Source organism: Misgurnus anguillicaudatus, chromosome 21 (assembly GCF_027580225.2).
Source record: "Misgurnus anguillicaudatus chromosome 21, ASM2758022v2, whole genome shotgun sequence".
NCBI lineage: Eukaryota > Metazoa > Chordata > Actinopteri > Cypriniformes > Cobitidae > Misgurnus > Misgurnus anguillicaudatus.
Window position 1 is genome coordinate 21079436 of NC_073357.2, and position 17944 is coordinate 21097379.

General features: G+C 35.3%; 2 protein-coding genes across 6 annotated transcripts in view; both read left to right on the forward strand.

Annotated features, from left to right (window-relative positions):
• Nucleotides 1-1127: 1127 nt before the first annotated feature.
• htatip2 (HIV-1 Tat interactive protein 2) lies at nucleotides 1128-5054 on the forward strand. 2 transcript variants are annotated; one of them, XM_055195957.2, is made up of 7 exons: nucleotides 1128-1314; nucleotides 2258-2306; nucleotides 2417-2600; nucleotides 3227-3334; nucleotides 3934-4071; nucleotides 4213-4274; nucleotides 4400-5054. In XM_055195957.2, the coding sequence occupies exons 3-7, from the start codon at nucleotides 2418-2420 to the stop codon at nucleotides 4605-4607; spliced, it is 699 nt and encodes a 232-aa protein (XP_055051932.1). In that variant the 5' UTR covers nucleotides 1128-1314; nucleotides 2258-2306; nucleotide 2417; the 3' UTR covers nucleotides 4608-5054. The 2 variants fall into 2 exon arrangements, with proteins under 2 accessions (XP_055051932.1, XP_055051926.1); XM_055195951.2 differs by lacking the exon at nucleotides 2258-2306 and having other exon boundaries at nucleotides 1130-1314.
• Nucleotides 5055-6026: 972 nt separating this feature from the next.
• Nucleotides 6027-17944, forward strand: part of prmt3 (protein arginine methyltransferase 3) — a 153289-nt gene continuing 141371 nt past the window's right edge. The window contains exons 1-5 of one of the 4 annotated variants that reach the window (XM_055195895.2): nucleotides 6027-6173; nucleotides 6453-6582; nucleotides 12984-13066; nucleotides 13146-13195; nucleotides 13269-13374. In XM_055195895.2, coding sequence (XP_055051870.1) covers nucleotides 13172-13195; nucleotides 13269-13374 — 130 coding nt within the window. In that variant the 5' untranslated portion in view covers nucleotides 6027-6173; nucleotides 6453-6582; nucleotides 12984-13066; nucleotides 13146-13171. Of the gene's footprint in view, nucleotides 6217-6413; nucleotides 6583-12983; nucleotides 13067-13145; nucleotides 13196-13268; nucleotides 13375-17944 lie in introns of all 4 variants that reach the window. The other 3 variants (XM_055195888.2, XM_055195889.2, XM_055195887.2) reach the window with 3 other exon arrangements.

The following is a 17944-nucleotide window of genomic DNA, read 5'->3' on the forward strand; positions in this document are numbered from 1 at the left end:
ATGGAAGTCAATGGGGCAAAAATGGCCACAAACCATAAAGATGGAGAAAAAAAATTAAATCTGATGCTGAACAAAAACTAAAAATGCATCAAAGCCAATGTTTTTATTAATCTTTGGCATGCCCAAGACTGTGAAAAAGGTGAAAAAAATCAAGTCCATGAGTCTTTTTTCCCCTCAAATCAGTGACATCACTTATGAACTTGGCAAGTAAAGAGTTAAAATCATGAAATTTTTGTAAACATTTGGTAGTTTTGATCAGGGTTGAATAACATATTTATGCAAAATATTAAAAAAATATTCATCTAATTTTTACAGCCGTTTAATTTAGTGGCCATTATTGGCCACTAACAACACGAAAGGGTATAGAATTGGAACAATGCACAAGATCAACTTTATGGGGTGGTTTCCTGGACAGGGATTAGACTAGTCCTAGACTAAAAATTTTTTAAAAGCTGTTCAAACTGAAAACAAGTTGCACTCACATATCTTTAAATACATCAGTGCCCTTTGATTTGATAAAAAACTAGTTATATTTTCTAATTGAACTAAGGCCTAGTCCCGGATTAAGCTAATCCCTGTCGGGGAAACCGCCCCTATAAGTTGTTTTTTATCAAATCATCTTTCATTTTTTAATTTTCTTTTCTTTTCAAAAGCAAAGAACACAAATAAATACTTGCATTATTGCCTAAAATTATAGACACTGTGCACATGTTATTAATTATTTTCCAAGTACAAATTCAGCGAAGAACCCTAGGGACATGACAAAATGCTTGCTGTAAAACAGAAATAAGATTTTTGCAATAATAAAATTATTTAAATGCAATAAAGGAAATACCAAAGTATCACGAAAAGCTTTTAATATTTCATTTTGGTGAATCACCACTTTCAAAAATCTAGGGGACTGAAATATTATCGATTCCCAGGAATGACCCGTAAAATATGATCAATTTCTCTTGTAATCAAAGTTTGTCCTACAGACCTTAAAACTACACAAATTGCTTAAACTTATCAGACTGTGTTGATGATTAACTTTTAAGCAAGTTTTTTTATTCAAACTCACAAGTGCCCCTAGTTGAAGAAACGCCCACAAATTAAAAAATAAATACAACTCGCAAGCTCAAAAGGTGACCTCTGCTTTAGAAAAGTGTCATGACGCGTCCTTGTGATGACGTCATCACCAGAGCGCTATCTGTCGTGTCTTTCGGTTTACATTGCATTGTCTCTTGTATTTTCTAATGTTAAACGATTTTATTCACGCGCACATCATTTGGATTACAATATCATCAGTTATCTGCGCTACATTCCGTAGTCAATGTAAGTTAAGCATGATTATATTATCATTGAGTTGTACATATTGAAAGAGTTATTGTATTGTACAATGTCTTACTGGTAACGTTAAGTATCATGCTTCGGCGCATTTTAAACGAAATGTTATATACACAATCATACTGTTTATTATTATCTATTTAACTGTCATACTGTTGTTTTGAGAGCGTATTTAGCCAATACCGCTCTACGTAGTGGTTTTCAATCTTGTCCCAGGAGACAAACTGCTCTGGATATTTTGTATGTCTCCCTTAACTGACACACCCAGGCTGTTTCTCAAATGCGAGGATGCATCCTAGAAAGACTGCATATCTCGGCCCCCACGTCATGGTCATCACGCATCATCAAAAGTCTCAATCATAGACTTGTATGAATGGTTCGAATGCAACCCCATGCTGCGTTCGAAACGGCATACTCTCTGAGATTTACTTAATTTCAATAAGTGCCTTCTTATCGAGCGCTAAAAGAGTTTATTAGCCTAGTCGCATTAAGTATGGACATCATCCGCCGTGTTGACGTTATCATGACCACTTCGAGTTCATGTGGCGACGTAAAAACCGACAGGAGGATTTACTTCCGGTTTCTGTTTGCTTAATGGTGTGACAAGTTGCTGAAACTGAACTCTTAAACATATACCTCGTCGAAAATAACAAATGTTTTGGATTCCTATGTAATCTGTTGTTTATTTTTGCTTGTTTTATAAATAAACTACTTTTAAAGGACTTTATTGTTATTTATTCTTCGCGGAGTTTACCGGAAGTTACATGATGACCACGAAAGCCGCTTGAAACAGTCTATATTTGAGCGATTTTTTTTTCTTCAAGGCATGCAAATCTTCATAGTTCGGCTACCCTTTAATAATTTGATAGAGGTTGCTCTGTTGGATTTTTATTAATATGTCAGTCAGCATTTTTGAATTTCTTTAATGAAGTGTCGACTGTCTGGGCCACTGAGTGCTCCTGGATGGCATTTTTCTTATGGTAAATCTTTAATTGGCCACCTCTATATTCACTGTAAATGTGCAAAATCTACACTATGGCCATGTTGTAAGAATTAAACATTTCTATTTAAAATTGCTGTTTCATTACAGAATGGATCTGAATGCGATGGCAGAGACTTATCAGCAGAAAAACAAAATGTGTTTTATTCTTGGTGCTTCTGGGGAAACTGGAAAGGTGCTACTAAAAGAAATAATGAAGAGTAACATATTCTCCAAGATCACTCTTATTGGCCGAAGGCAGTTAAATTTTGAGGACGAATTCTGTGAGAATCTGGTAATGTGTGTAGTTTTTGTAAAGTTCACATACGTTGCTCATTTAAAAATATTTAGCCACTCTTAAAAATATAGATAGATTGCATAAATGTTGAAGGATATATGAGATACCTTTATAGGAGCTCAGATGCAAAACCCTTTAAGTGCGTCTGTCATGTTTTCTTGTAAATTAGCATTTTTTAGCACACTTGGATTCTGCAAACCAACAGGTATTTCTGAATGGCCAAAGGCCGGGATATATCGGATTCAAAGCGAAAATATTTGATGATATTATTTAACATGCCGAAAGCATTCGGTTTATATCATTATCTCATTTTTGACGGAAGTGGTTTTTAGCAGCTTTTGCATGTGAGCTCCTCATATACAAAATGTGACCAAAAAATAAAAGCTATAATTGATATACTTTTTCTGAGCTTAGATATAGATAATTTTGGTACCATTCTTAGAAGCGTTAAGCATAATTTTAATCACAGATGCCACGTTTTAATATTTTGTCTTTTTATATTTTTGTTACTATCTAAGTAAAGTAATTGCCTTTTAAATGTGGACTTAGTGTCAGAATATTTTGGGGGCCACTATACAGGATGGATATCTGGTAAAAACGAAATGCTTTTTTCCTGCTCCTAGGTGCAGAAGGTGGTGGATTTTGAAAAGCTGGATGAGTATGCTGAAGTGTTTCAGGGCCATGATGTGGGATACTGCTGTCTAGGAACAACCAAAGCCAAAGCAGGAAATGTATGGTTTAGATGTGATGTTTGTAGTGCTTAAATATATACCATACTTTTCCCCTAAACCAGTTAATAGAAATGTTATAGATAGATGCCTTGTCATTTCTCATTAAGTGTAAGATGACTTTCAGATTTTTTTTATTATTGCTAATTCATAAAACAATAAAAGATGCTACTAAATGCTGCATTTTTTAAGATGATAAACGTATGTTTAAAGGAACAGTATGTGAGAAATTTATATCAATGAATCATAAAATGGCCCTGATATGTCACTAGACATTAAGAAATCATTTTCATTTCAAATACTTATATCACTGACAACAGTGTTCCGGCCAGGATATTGTCATTTAAGAAGTGGAGTTGCAGCCCTCAACTGATGTTTATGTTGTCATGTTGTGTATTGGCCACCAGTTGTGTGATTGCAGTACCAGTTTTAGCCACAAGTTTTGTGATTGCAATACCAGTTTTGGCCACAATCCAACATACTGTTCCTTTAAAGAAATCTACTTTTTAAAAGAACTCTAATCAACCAAAGATGAATAAGAGCCCTGGTATCTTAATTTTCTTTCAATGGTGAACATTAAACACATTTTGTATTGGCTATAGGAAGGGTTTGTGCGTGTAGATCATGACTATGTACTCAAGGCAGCAGAACTTGCTAAAGCAGGAGGTTGCTCTCACTTTCATCTGGAATCATCCAAGGGAGCAGACAAAACCAGCAGCTTTCTCTATCTGAAAACTAAGGTACCACAGAGACTTACATGCTGACATAACTTTGGGTAGTTGTTGGAGTATAAAATTCCCACAAAAAACAGTAAACACAGTCTTACTGATTCATTCATGTATGTGTCTGGCATACTGCCTTCAACTACTGTATATATGCAGGGACAGGTTGAAGCAGATATTGAGATCCTTGGCTTTGAGCGTCTCTCTATCTACCGGCCAGCGGTGTTATTCAACTTCTTTTTGTTCATAAATAACTAGTAAAATTTCTTCCTATAAGGTGTTATTTTCCTGTAAAATGTTTATTTTCCCTGTGATGTTCTTATATGGGCTGTTTTTTTGTGGTTAGGGTGTTATTGGTGGACAGACAGGAGAGCAGGCCAGCTGAGTGGATGGCCAGGAAATTTCTTGGTCCATTGTCTTATATCTTCCCTACTGCATTGTCAATCCCAATCACTTCACTGACTAGAGCTATGGTAGTCAACACACTAAAGGATGGAGAACAAAAAGTAGAAATACTTGAAAATAAAGCCATATACAATCTTGGGAAAATATGACCTTTTTTCTTTTGTGCAATTCTGCCAGAACAATTAGCAAAAAAAAAAGTGTTTCAAGCTGTTTCTTAAAGCTGTTTCAAAAGACTTTGACATGTTTTCATCATATATAAGGTAACATACTATGTTGTACTATGGTGTTTGTGTTGTGCTTCTCTGTTTTCTCCTCTAGACTCTGATGTGTTTCTATTGTGGTTTTGTAAATGCACATAAACTCAGGAAAGAAATATTCATCAACCACTGTACCAGTCAAAACATGGATTATATGCATATGTCCAGATCATAAAAATGGTTTTAAAATAATTTTGACATAAAATAATTTGCTTTAATACTTTCCTTTGACTGACATTTGAATTTATTTGCCCTAGACTTGCATAATACATTTTAATTTTAGAAGCTATTTAGCAGAATATTATATACTAGCATTATATGCATATACTATTGAAAACCTGTAGATTTGAAAGGAGCAAATCTAACTGCAGCAGTTTACCGTGTTTCCAATGAATTTTGGAGAAAGACGTTTTATAGGAGGCTGCTTTTTAAACTGTATTAGGCTTTTAAGGCCATATAAGAAAAATAAATTGTCCAGTGTGTCCAAAATGTTATTTTAAAATTGTAAGAAAAACAAGAATGATAATTCTCATTAAACACTTAACGGGGTTGTAGATGCAATTGCATCTAGTTTTCTTAAAGTCAGTATGCAACAAAAAGAGACAATAATGTTTTGAATTGCAAGGATAACAGCGACCTCTCATGGTGATACAAGCAAAGAGCGTAGAACCCAAGAGGTGAAACTCTGATTCTTTTTTGGAAACACTAGGTGGCGCTTCGGTAGCGCGGTCGCCTTTTTGGGGTGAAAATGCAAACTGGACAACAGCATAGATACACAGAATGACAACCAGAGAGAAGTCAAAGTGGATTAAAAGAACGCAATACTTGCAACCCACTGTTTTAGTGAATTTGCAAACTTAATTCCTTTTAGGAACTGAAAGTAGCCATAGAAACCATAACGATTTATACGAACATGACATCAAATTACAATGAGCTTTTTAAAATGATTTGCTGAATGCATTTATTTAATTGATAACTTTTTTTTGTATGTTATGTGTACCTTAGATTAACTCATATTACTTCAGTCTTACATGTACTTAATTCAGAGATAAATCTAACATTAATTTATTTCACAGACACATCAGAACAGACATTTTGATATTAATCCAGTGTTTATAATCCTAACTTTTTAATAAAAACTGACATGATTTCTAGACGCAAAGTCTGTAAAATAAACTGTTAAAAGGATTTGATGATTACTAGTGATTGTACGTTATTCTGTTTGTCAATGTCAAGATTCAGATTGGATTACAGCTTTATTGAGTTAATTTTTTTAGCAGGTGAAAATGCCATAGCGACAAAAAGAAGCTATAATGACTGCTGGTCACGTTCACCCCAAAATGGCGGAGGACCTCTTGCTGCGGTTGGGTGCTGGTGTTGCAATGGAACGTTCTATTGAGTTTCGCTACGTTTTTGATACAAGGAAGAGTTCAGTTCAATAAAATTGACCCGGAAGAGGTAAACGCAAACAGACAAACGTACGATATGGCAGCGCACACAGGTACACGTGAATTTGTTGAATGTGGTCTATATCGGTCCAAACAGATTGTAATTGTTTTAATTTAAGACAATAAGTAGGCTATTGTTATTAAGACAGTATTATACGTTTACAGCAATATGCAATTTTCAAAAAAATTAATCACAAGTTTTGTGTTGTTATGACATGGCCGTTAGTTTTAATGCGTTTTTTAAATCCAGATGTTCAACAGTGTATTGAGGAACAGTCATTTGTTATAGTTCTCGATGGACCGAAAATTCAAGGTGAGCTGTGTGATGATGTGCCTGAGCTGTCGGACAGTGATGATGAACAGTGGCTGCCAGTAGAGGAGGGATCTGATGTGTCTGTCCTGTGTGTGCTGTGCCACAGGTAAGATTCGAGAGAAACCGTACTTTCCTTACAAACATTTGAAAACTATATATTTGTTAGAAACAAACCGTGTTGCATGCGATATAATGTTATTTATGCAAAAGAAGCAGCTGTTTTTAGGTATGATGACATGAGCAGACAGTTCCCTTTACAAAAATGAACGGATTGTAAAAATCCGTTAAAGAAACAGTATGTAGGATTGTGGCCAAAACTGGTATTGCAATCACAAAACTTGTGGCTAAAACTGGTACTGCAATCACACAACTGGTGGCCAATACACAAAATGACAACATAAACATAATTTGAGGGCTGCAACTCCACTTTTTAAATGACAATATCCTGGCCAGACCACTGTTGTCAGTGATATAAGTATTTGAAATTAAAATGATTTCTTATTGTCTAGTGACATATCAGGGCCATTTTATGAATAATTTATATAAATTTCTTACATACTGTTCCTTTAAGAATTGAGAAAGTTATGATATTTTTAATAATTAGAAATTAGATGAAAAAGTTATATATGGATTTCATTGGAAGCTGTGTGACCGAAAAAGCTGCTTATTCACATGTTTTTGCTTTTATCAGATATTTGCATGAAATTTGAACAAAAGGTAGAATTTTGTTAGTTCTTTCAAATTAAGTCATGAAAATTTACTGCTTTAGTTGGAATGGGCATCAGACCCATGGTAACCATGGGTTTTAGAACGATGCCTGCAGTTCTGATCTTCTGACAGGATGTTCGCTAATCTACCACCACAAATGTGACTACCAAATTTCCGCAATTTATTTAAATACCTTCTCCACCATGGATTTTGATGAAATTTCGTTAGTACCAAGAATAAAGATGAATATTTTGACACACCTTCCTTTCATTAGTGCCCTTCATAAGTGATTTTATTGGAAGCACATCGATCAATTGAAAGTGACAAAAATTTTCAAACAGTTGCTGTGAACTTAAAAAACCTCAGGGATGAAAGCTCAAAATATCAACCGCTTCCGGTGATGCACGTATTAATTGTTGTATTTAGTAAAAATATACTACAACCATGCGGCGAGGAGTGGAAATTGCATGACACACATTGTAATGCTGCGTTCACACCAGTCGCGGTAGAGGCGTCAAGCGTGAGTGATTTCAATGTTAAGTCAATGTGAAGATGCGTTGACGCGCATCTGGAGGTTTAGCGCGGTGCGGTAGACGCGATTCTGCCTCATTCGCACGTCTAGTTGAAACAGATTTTTTGACTAACAATTTTCAGAATGTCAGAATTGCTACTGTTTTGTATATCCACAGACCTATCTCTAACTTTAAACAGAACTTTCTTTCACAACGAATTATCAAATTAGACAAACTCAAAATCAAACTTTTTCTGTAGTAATGCAGGACTGTAAATAGCCATTTATTAGGTAAAGATGTATCATTACTGCTTAGATAAAATGCTTAAAATCTTACTGTAAAAATTCCGTCATAGTCAATTATTATCCATCATTTCATGTTTTAATGATAATAATTGTTTTCAACCACATGTTAATTTTTAATAATGAGCATACAAGTTAAATTGTGTTTATTTATTTGAGAAGAGAACAAATTAACAGAGGCCGTGTTTCACTTTACATGTTAAACATCACATGAAGTAGATGAATTAATGTTTTTTCTCACAGTGACAGCGGAGACAATAAAACACGTGAAATTTATGCTGAACACGCAAATATGAACAAATCAAATCACAAAATAATAACAACAAATATCAACAAACGTGTACAAATCTAAAGTGAACTATTTAAGGCCACAAGAGGAAATCCTGGGCTTTCTAGTAATACCATACTTGTGTGGATATATTTGTACAGAGTAACGACAATTGCAATTTGCACATTTTATGGCAACAAGGGAAGTAAGTAATACTTTTTTTGTAGATTATATATTTTCTTGAAAATCGTCAATGGTTTTTTTTAACATGAGAGTCTAGACTTAAAATTTTGCAGTATTTCAGAAATGTACAATAATTCTGAACTTTTCAAAACACGACTTTAAAAGTCCCGTTTTCCCTGATCCCATTTTTCAAATTTTAGTTACTGTGTAATGTTGCTGTTAGAGCATATGTAATACCTGCAAAATTATAAAGCTTAAAGTTCAATGCCAAGCGATTAGGGTTGTGACGAGACACTTAATCCATGAGACAAGACACGAGATTGGGTTCACAAGAATGAGACGGGACAAGATTTTTAATTTTTTTTAAGAAATTCTAAATTCTAAAATAAATGAATGGGAAACTGAAATCATATTATTTTGAAATGATTTTACTAATCTAGGACTGTCCCTAACAATTAATTTGCTAATTGATAATGAAGTATTTTGATATTTTTTGGTAATAAAATACACCCAAGTGAGCAATAACCTTTAAATTACATAACAATGACAATGCAATAATAATTTGCTCAAATAAAGTATCAAAACAAGTTAATACATTACAGTAGTATGTAGCCTTTGTAATAAAAAACAGCATTATGTATTATAACAAATGGCTGCAGGGGGCACTAACAGACTTTTTCTTACTTTCTTACTTTCACTTTAGATGCTTACTTTTAGTCAAACAGCGTTTAAATCCATTGAAATCTTTAAAGCTTCATGCTAATATTAGGACAGTGGCCATTTCTCAAACAGAAAGCTGCATCCTCCGGAGGTCACATATGCAGGCTGCATATGTCATCAAGCCTGGTTTATTTCAGTTAACTGAGCATTACATTCGCAAGTCATAAGAATATTACAACAATTTACGATTAACTAAATATAATAGGAAACTTCATAATTGTTAATATTCTGTAATAAGACAGTCTTTATGACGTATGCATTCTACAAATGCTATCTCCAAAGGTTGCAGACTTTTGCTTGAGAAATGGCCAGTATTTCACCTCCATAAGAAATTTTGTGTCATAATTAATTTTGAGATGTTTAATCTCGCGAGATCTCGTCACACGAAATCTTTAACAGAATTCCCCTTTCAAAGCCTACAGTGGACGGCCTGTTTGGACTACAGCCCTCTACTTCCCGGTTGAATGACGTCAAAATAAGAGTTTCTGACTAACCTCCGCCCACAGGAATACGTCAGTCGCCAGCTATGCTCAAATGGGTCTGGCTAAGCTAAGCTGCTGGTCGAATCACAACACGCTAAACAAGCTACACAATCAGAACTCATTACGTATTTCTGAAGGTGGGACTTCATAGAACAAAGAAGACATCAGCTCATTTTTAGGACAGTGAAAACAGCGGTATAGAGATAAGTAAATTGTGTGAAAAATAATGTTTTTTTTTTCACATGAAACATGAACACATGTTATATATTGCACACCATAAACACAATCATAGCTTCAAAAACGCATAAAAAACAGGACCTTTAATTTGATGTCCTAAGTGGACACCAGGACTTTGTTCTTATGTTTTTTTACTTCTTGTAATAGCAGTGGCGAAACTAGAATTTTTTTAATGGGGTGGCCAGGGGGTGGCCAAAGGTACTTTAGGGGGTCCATAGTCCATAAAAGAAAATGACGTGAAATCATGTATCAAGAAAGCATAAATTAATCTTTTGATTGCATTATGTAAACATAATAAGGGTGAATTTTAAATCTTTCTACTGTATTTATTACATCTGATATACTGTCTGTTAAAGGGATTCACCCAAAAATTAAAATTCTGTCATCATTTACTCACCCTTATGTTGTTCTAAACCTGTATTTTATTTTAATAAACACAAAAGAAGATATTTTGATAAATGATGGTAAGCACACAATCCATTGAATTCCATCATGTTGTTTTTATTCCTACTATGGAAGTCAATGGTTAACAGCATCGAATATCTTCTTTTGTGTTCATCGGAAAAGAGAAATTCGTACAGGTTTGGAGCAGCGTGGGGATGTAGAAATGATGACAGAATTTTCATTTTGTGAACTATCCCTTTAATGAAGCAAAAGATCAGGAAATCTAAACTCCATGATAAACCTTAAACTTACTTCAAATAGCAGTGCTCAACACAAAGGATGTTTGAATTAATCTTTATTTACGAAGATACAAAAGATGCAAAGGTTTTCTTTTTTCTTTTGATATTTAATTAACTTTAATGACAGACTTCAACAGGTTAGGTTAAGACCGAATGCAATAAAATGTTTATTCGTTTAAGACGTACAGTAACCAAATGTTTATGAAAATCACCAAAACAGCTATTTTGACATATGAGCATTTGTCCGTTTAAGCATAAAAAAAAAACATGGTGCTGGGTTTTGTTGTAAAAAGAACTGACAATCTTAGACTTTATTCAGTCCACAAGAAAATTACCACACTTCCACATATACGGTGAAATCATGTAGTATTAGCAATGTACGACTTCACTTACATAATTTTAAAGAGATTCCAAGCATTATGTAGACATGACATCTTCTGATGATATGAAAAGTATTCGTTACAGTAATTTTTCTGACGCGTTTTGAAAAGACGTCACTGATGGAGAGATAACAGAACGCGCATTATGTATATTTTCTTAATTTTGTGAAAAGCACAACATTCAGTTTTTATAGACACACAAAAAATGACACTTTAACGTTTTAAATGATGTATAAATCATATCTGCATGTCCAAAATCAGCAGAGTAATCCAAGTCTCTTTGCGCAATGATTGAAAAATAAAGAGTTTGCGCCGCGACCGCAGGGAGGGTTCATATTTATAATGTTTTGTTTTTTAACAATGTGCTGCACTGCCGCACGTCGAAAATAAACATAGCGATTAAATTTGGGGTGGCACACGGGGTGGCCAGTGACATGTCAAGGGTGTCCAGTGCCACCCTGGACACCCCTCTGGCTCCGCCACTGTGTAATAGGCAGTTCTATGGCAGATGCTAAGAAATTTTTGAATAAAATAATTTGTAACACTTTACATTAAAGTTGTATTTGTTAACATTATTAAATGCGTAAAGGGGCAGTGAATCAAAAAATTAATTTTAACTTGATATTTTGATATATAAGAGGTCATCATACTTAAATGAACATCCTGCAAGCTTCAGAAGTAAAAACGTCCTCGGGGGCCAGGGGCAAAGCAAACGTATGCAGTGTCTCAACAATCAGTAAACATGTCTTTAAAGATTGCCAAATGTAACCAAATGACTTTTAAATACATTTTTCCTGAGAGACTTTTATTTTGATGTGGTGATCTGTTATGAGTACCCATGGAAACGGAGTGTTCGGTTGTGGAAAAAAAAAAGGTCGCTGTATAACCTTCCCTCGGAGGCTCGGAACCTAACATTAGGAATGCATGGTTTAAGTTTGTTTTTAAAGAAGTTTCAGCTCGCGTGGGGAGTGCTTGTTTACTTTGTGTACTGCGGGTTCATATGTAAAGAAAACACAAGTCATTGCTGGATTTGGAGGAAGACTGTGATTAAAAGCACCATTAAAATTGGATCTGACAGGAATGGCACAGTCGTATTATGTGAGTAAAACATTTTAGTAAGTTACTACGTTTCACTATTCCTTTGTTAAGCCCTGGGTGTACTAGACCTCCGACAACAGTATAAAACAATAAAATCGACAGCTTCATTGCCCCTTTAACTAACATGAACATTAATGAGCAATCTATGAAACAACAATGAGCAATCTAGTTTATCAGCATTTATTAATCTTTGTTAATGGACAATTTTATGACAATAGAACAAATACAACCTTATTGCAAAGTGTTACCAAATAATAAAAAAGCCACACCTATATGTGAGATTTAGGAAATATAGTGCAATCAATTTGCCTCAAATGCTAGACATTCCAAAATGTTTCTAGATGCAGAATGCCCGGATTCAAAGCAGAACATTTGTGAGATGTATTAAGAGCAACATTTTCCTATGTGTCTCCAAGTCAGAATGCTACTTCAAATATCATCTTGGATCAAATATCTAATTTAAAACTCATAACCTTTAATTACACATTGTGGTGAAAATGAAATGAAAATAAAAATGAATGTAAAAAATAAAATAAATGTAAACATTTTAAATCAAAAAGAAAAGAAAAACACTGAATCAAGATGTAATTCTACAGTGGACATGTCATAAAACAAAAATAAATAGTATATTTTTAATTCTTTCAATGTGTTTGTCACTCCCCAACACTTAATTTTTAAAAGAAAAAACAAAATACTAGAACTCTGTTTTCCTGGTTCTCAGTAGGATATGACACACACAACGAAATACAGTTTTGATTTTTTTTAGTAACTAGTAATAATAATTAGTAATAATATATTCAACATGTTAACAAACTGAACATGTTAAAGTATTTTTCTTTTCTGGACAACTTTAAGGGGGGTGGTGCCCCTGCAACTTACAACTTAACTATCAGGTAGCGTTTTTTTAAGCTAACCTATTTCTCCCTTCAAACAGGACTCTCGGCTCAGTTTCTGAAACATTAGAACACTGTAAGACAGACCATGGTGTAGATATTCCAGACCTTGTCAAAAAACACAGTAAGTAATTCCAAATCCAGCAGTGGTTGGTTTTTCAATAAATTATGTTTAATGTTTCTAAATTTGAATTTGTTTTAAGGACTCGATGATTATGGGTATATAAAGATGATAAACTATATCCGAGGAAATGTAAGTATTGTTTTCTATCGTATGGTGTATTTTGGTGAAGCACTTGAAGCCTGAGTTGTGTACTGTTTTGCAGAAATGTTCGGTAGAGAGTTTGTTGATGGTTTCAAATGCCTCACTGCCATGGGACAGTGATGAATATATGAAGCCAGTCTTGCCTGATGATCCATTACTGCAGATAGGTATGAAAAGTATTTATGTAATGTGATCTCACTTTGTTTTTAAGTCTGCATAAAGACAGATTCACAGCCCTTTCTGAAAATTCAAAATAGTCTATGCACAGTGGATATAAAAAGAGGTTTTTGTGATTTATAAACTGAAACCAAGGTGAATCATGTCAGAACCTGTTCCATCTTTATTGTGAAATTGCAACCTATTTATTAAAGCGAATAACAATAGGAATAATTTACATGATAAAATGAAAAATAAAAACAAGTACAACAACCTGATTGCATAAGTGTGCACACCCTTTTACAATGATTGTGGCAGTGTTCAAATGCAACCAATTACATTTAGGGCCCTATTTTAACGATCTAAGCGCATTGTCTAAAGCGCACAGCGCAACGTCTAAATGGGCGTGTCCGAATCCACTTTTGCTAATTTAACGACGGGAAAAATTGTTTTTGCGCCGAGCGCATGGTTGAAAAGGGTAGGTCCTATTGTAATGGGAGTATTTTGGGCGTAACGTGCAGTAAACCAATGAGAGTCACAGCTCTCATTCCCTTTAAAAGCAAGTTGCGCTGGCGCTTTGTCTAATCCCTATTTAGATGACGGACTTTGTAAACTGAAAAACTAAGCGGAGGTAGAAGATCCCCAGTTTAAGATTAATGTTAAATAATTGTGTTGTTTTCACTTGTATTGAAATTGTTATTTTTTTATTAAAACCTTTAAAACCCGTTTTCTTTTAGTCATGGAAGTAAAAAGCAGGCTTGTAATTGCTTTAAATGTATGGCTATCCAATATCATCAAAACATATTTTAGAAGTATGTAAGATAAGGTTTGTACTCTAAAAATACTTTATTTGTAACAAACAGGAGATAAAAAAATTACAAACGGCTCTCCTCACGTTTCAGCACTTTGGACAGCGTTTTTTTTTAGCAAAGAGTTTTTTTAAGCATTACTTACAAATGTTTCTCATCTCACCATATCCACAGGTACATCATATAAAATAAATCCGTGAGGTAGCATTAAAAAAAACATTTAAAAACAGACGCATTTGTTCAAAGCAAAGCATTTATTTACTTACCAGGCTGCAGGTGAAGCAGCTCTTTGCGCCTTCTAGCATCTCATAATTAGTCCTCATTTATGTCCAAGAGACTCAATAATAATCTTTTACATTCAATCCTTTAATCTTTCATATTTAAAAGCATTTTTGTGCTGCTGCGCATTCATGTACTTTGTGATAAGCAAACCCGCGTTGTCCTCCTGTTTATAGGCGCATTTTACTAATGCGCTCTTTAAATAACATAAAACACATTGCGCCATTGACTTTAGACTTTAGACCAGGTTTTTGTTGGTCAATGGCGTAGTCTATTTTAGTTGCCTCAAAATAGCAACGCGCCAACAATGCGCCTGAACACACCTCATTTTCAGACCAGAACGCCCTATGGGCGCAAAAGGGGGCGCAAATGCATTTGCTATTTAAACAACGCAGCGCTAAACGTGAAAATTAGGGTGGAAACTAGCGAAAGACACTTGCGTCGCGCATTGCGCTGCATTGCGCCGGGTGTAAGATAGAGCCCTTAGAATTAAGTTAAATATGAAGTAGTACTTACCTGTCATCAGTTAAAATTACTTTAACTATTAATGAAGTGTGCCTGGTCCTAAATTATTTTTTCTGAGTATCATCTAACTGAAAAAGCCATTAGCTGTATAGAGCTTACTCAGCAGGTACATTATCCCATTGTTGAAAAATCTCAATCAACAGAGGGTTACAAAACATTTCCAAGACACTGAATATACCATGGAGTACTGTGAAAACAATAATTAACAAGTGGAGAAAATATGGCACAATATTGACATTACTAAGACCAGGACATCCACCTAAAATTGATGAGAAAACCAGGAAAAAATTGTAAGGGGGGCTGCCAAGAGGCCTACAGCAACATTAAAACAATTGTAACAATATCTGGCAAGTACTGGTTGCTCCTTACATGTGACAAAAATCTCCTGAATTCTTCATTTTTGGGCTATTTGCATTTTTTAACCAAAAATATCATCAAGTCCATCTAAAGTTTGTAAAAACAAATATTTCTATATCCCAAATCCATGTGGAATAATGTATTATATTCCATTGAGACCAAAGTTGAACTTGGGCCATCATACCAAAATATATATTTGGTGCAATAAAACCCACAGCACATCACCAAATGAACACCATGCCTAATGTAACGTCTAGAAGAGGAAGCTAAATTAAGCCCAAGAAGGCTGTCTCCCCGGGTTAAAAAACCCCTAGGAGAAAAAAAACCCCAGGCTTTTTAGCCGGGGAAATAAAAAGTCCTAGGAGGAAATTTTTTTTTCATAGAGGTTTATTTTTTAAGAAAACATCTACTTTATGTTTAACAGCATTTCACCACAACAAAAAGTCTTTATTTTCTCATTCAGACGGCTCTTCTCACTTAGCCTGGTCCAACCAGACTCTCGTACATTCATTTAATTTGTACAGAGAGTCTGGCCACGCTCCATTGCAAAGCGTTACTTCCGTTAAGGAGGGTTTTCTGTCGAAGTTTAAAACTATTGGATCTGCCCAGAGTCACACTGAATCTGCCATAACCAATCGCTAACGGTTGGTCGTGACGTATGTCACTCAGTCTGGCGCACGACCTCAACGTCATCGTTCTTAGCCACCCCCCTCTGTTAGCTGATTGGACCTGCAGATTTTTGCCGGAGAAAACAAAACTCTACACAGCAGTCCCAGACGTTGTGTTGAAGCTAAATGAAAATTAAGCGGAAGCACGTAGGAGGGCGGAGCCAGGCTACTTCTCACTATTCCTCCTGACCGATGCTCTCTCCACACTTGAAGCGTATGAAGTCTTGCACACGTGCATCATGTAGAGTCAGGTACTGTGCTACTGTATATTTGGAATCAGGGAGGAAAGTCTGGGGCAAGAGTCTCGTCTCCGAGTCCCCACATGGTATATCGTCCACGTTGCCAAGAGTAGCTGGTGCTTCACCCACTATATGTTGCCCTAACTTCCTTCCAAGAGTTTCCTTCCCCTCCTTCGGTCCACCTTGGAACACTACAAGTGCTCCATAGCGTCCCATCTCCATTCCAACTTGCCCAGGAACCGCCCCATGAACATATGAACCAAAGTGCCAGTCAGAGGGAATGCCAAGTGACACAGCTCGCCTCATGCCAATGTTCTCACCCAATCGACCTATAGTCAAGGCCAGCTGATCTGCCAGTGAAGGTCCATCAGGCAAATGAATCTTAGCTATGTCTTCAGAAGACAGCACACTCTTAATACTTTCAGCTGGAACTGGGGTTTTTATCAGGGTGGATGGAATAATGAATAGCTCCAAATACCCGTTAATTTTGGCCCAAAACCTTAAGGTTTCTGCCAAAACACCAAAATTGCACCTTACAGCATGACAATGACACGAAGCACACCTCTAATCAACAAAATAATTACTTCACCAAAACAAGATCAAGGTTTTGGAATGGCCCAGAGAGGGCTGTGCACAGTAGACACCCGACCAATTTGACAGAGTTAGAATGCTTTTGCAAGGAGAAATGGCAAAATATTGCAAATTCAAGATGTGTGAAATTGATAGTTTTAGTTTAAGGGTGTGCACACTTATGCAACCTGGTTACTGTACAACTTTACTTGCCATTTTTTCGCCACAAAATTATTCTTATTGTTATTCACTTTAATATATAGGTTGAAAGTACGGAAGTAAGTTGGAACAGGTTCCAAAATGATTAATCTTGGTTTAATTTTTTATTTCACAAAAACCTGCAGTTTTAACAGGGGTGTGTAGACTTTTTATATCCAATGTAAATCATTTCATCATTTATAAGTTGTCTTTTGTTTTATTTAGAAACATAAAACCCCAAACTAAATAGTTACATCATTACTATTTCTAAAGTTAGTAGTAATATTATAAGTAAACAGTTATATTTCCTTTTGTGCCATTTCGTTCTCCTATAGTTTTACAACATTTGTATATGTACACTGCTGTTCAAAAGTTTAGGGTTACTTGAATGAAACATTTCTTGAAATTAAAAAAATTATGATTAAAAGGCATCTGCCTGAATGCTTGGTCCACACTTCTTAGAGCTTAGGTCCAACCTACTTTAAGTGCTTACACTGTCAGTTTATATCCAATTTGAATGACTGACTGTCCACTTTTACATGCAACCAAATTATAATTTTTTTGTGGATTGAAAAGCCTTCATGTAAACACCTTAATCAATACGATCGGGTTGAAAGGGGTGGTGTGGTCCGATCTGTGATCCGACATGCCTGTGGCCCACCCAATCAAAGAACCATTTCCAGACAGATTTATAAATACGTTTACCCTCCACATGCTTGTCAAAATGAAACGATAAAAATTATTTGTCAGAGATTGTTTGTTTTGCCTTCGGTAAGACGTTATAATAAAATAAGATTTGCGTGATTGTGGATTCAAATTTAAAAATGTCTAAGCAAATAATGGAAATTCTTCACAAAGGTTTTATACATGCTGCCCCTGTTATCTGTTTAACTGGTTCAGATGCTTTTGGCAGAGACTATTGCATCACTCTTGGAA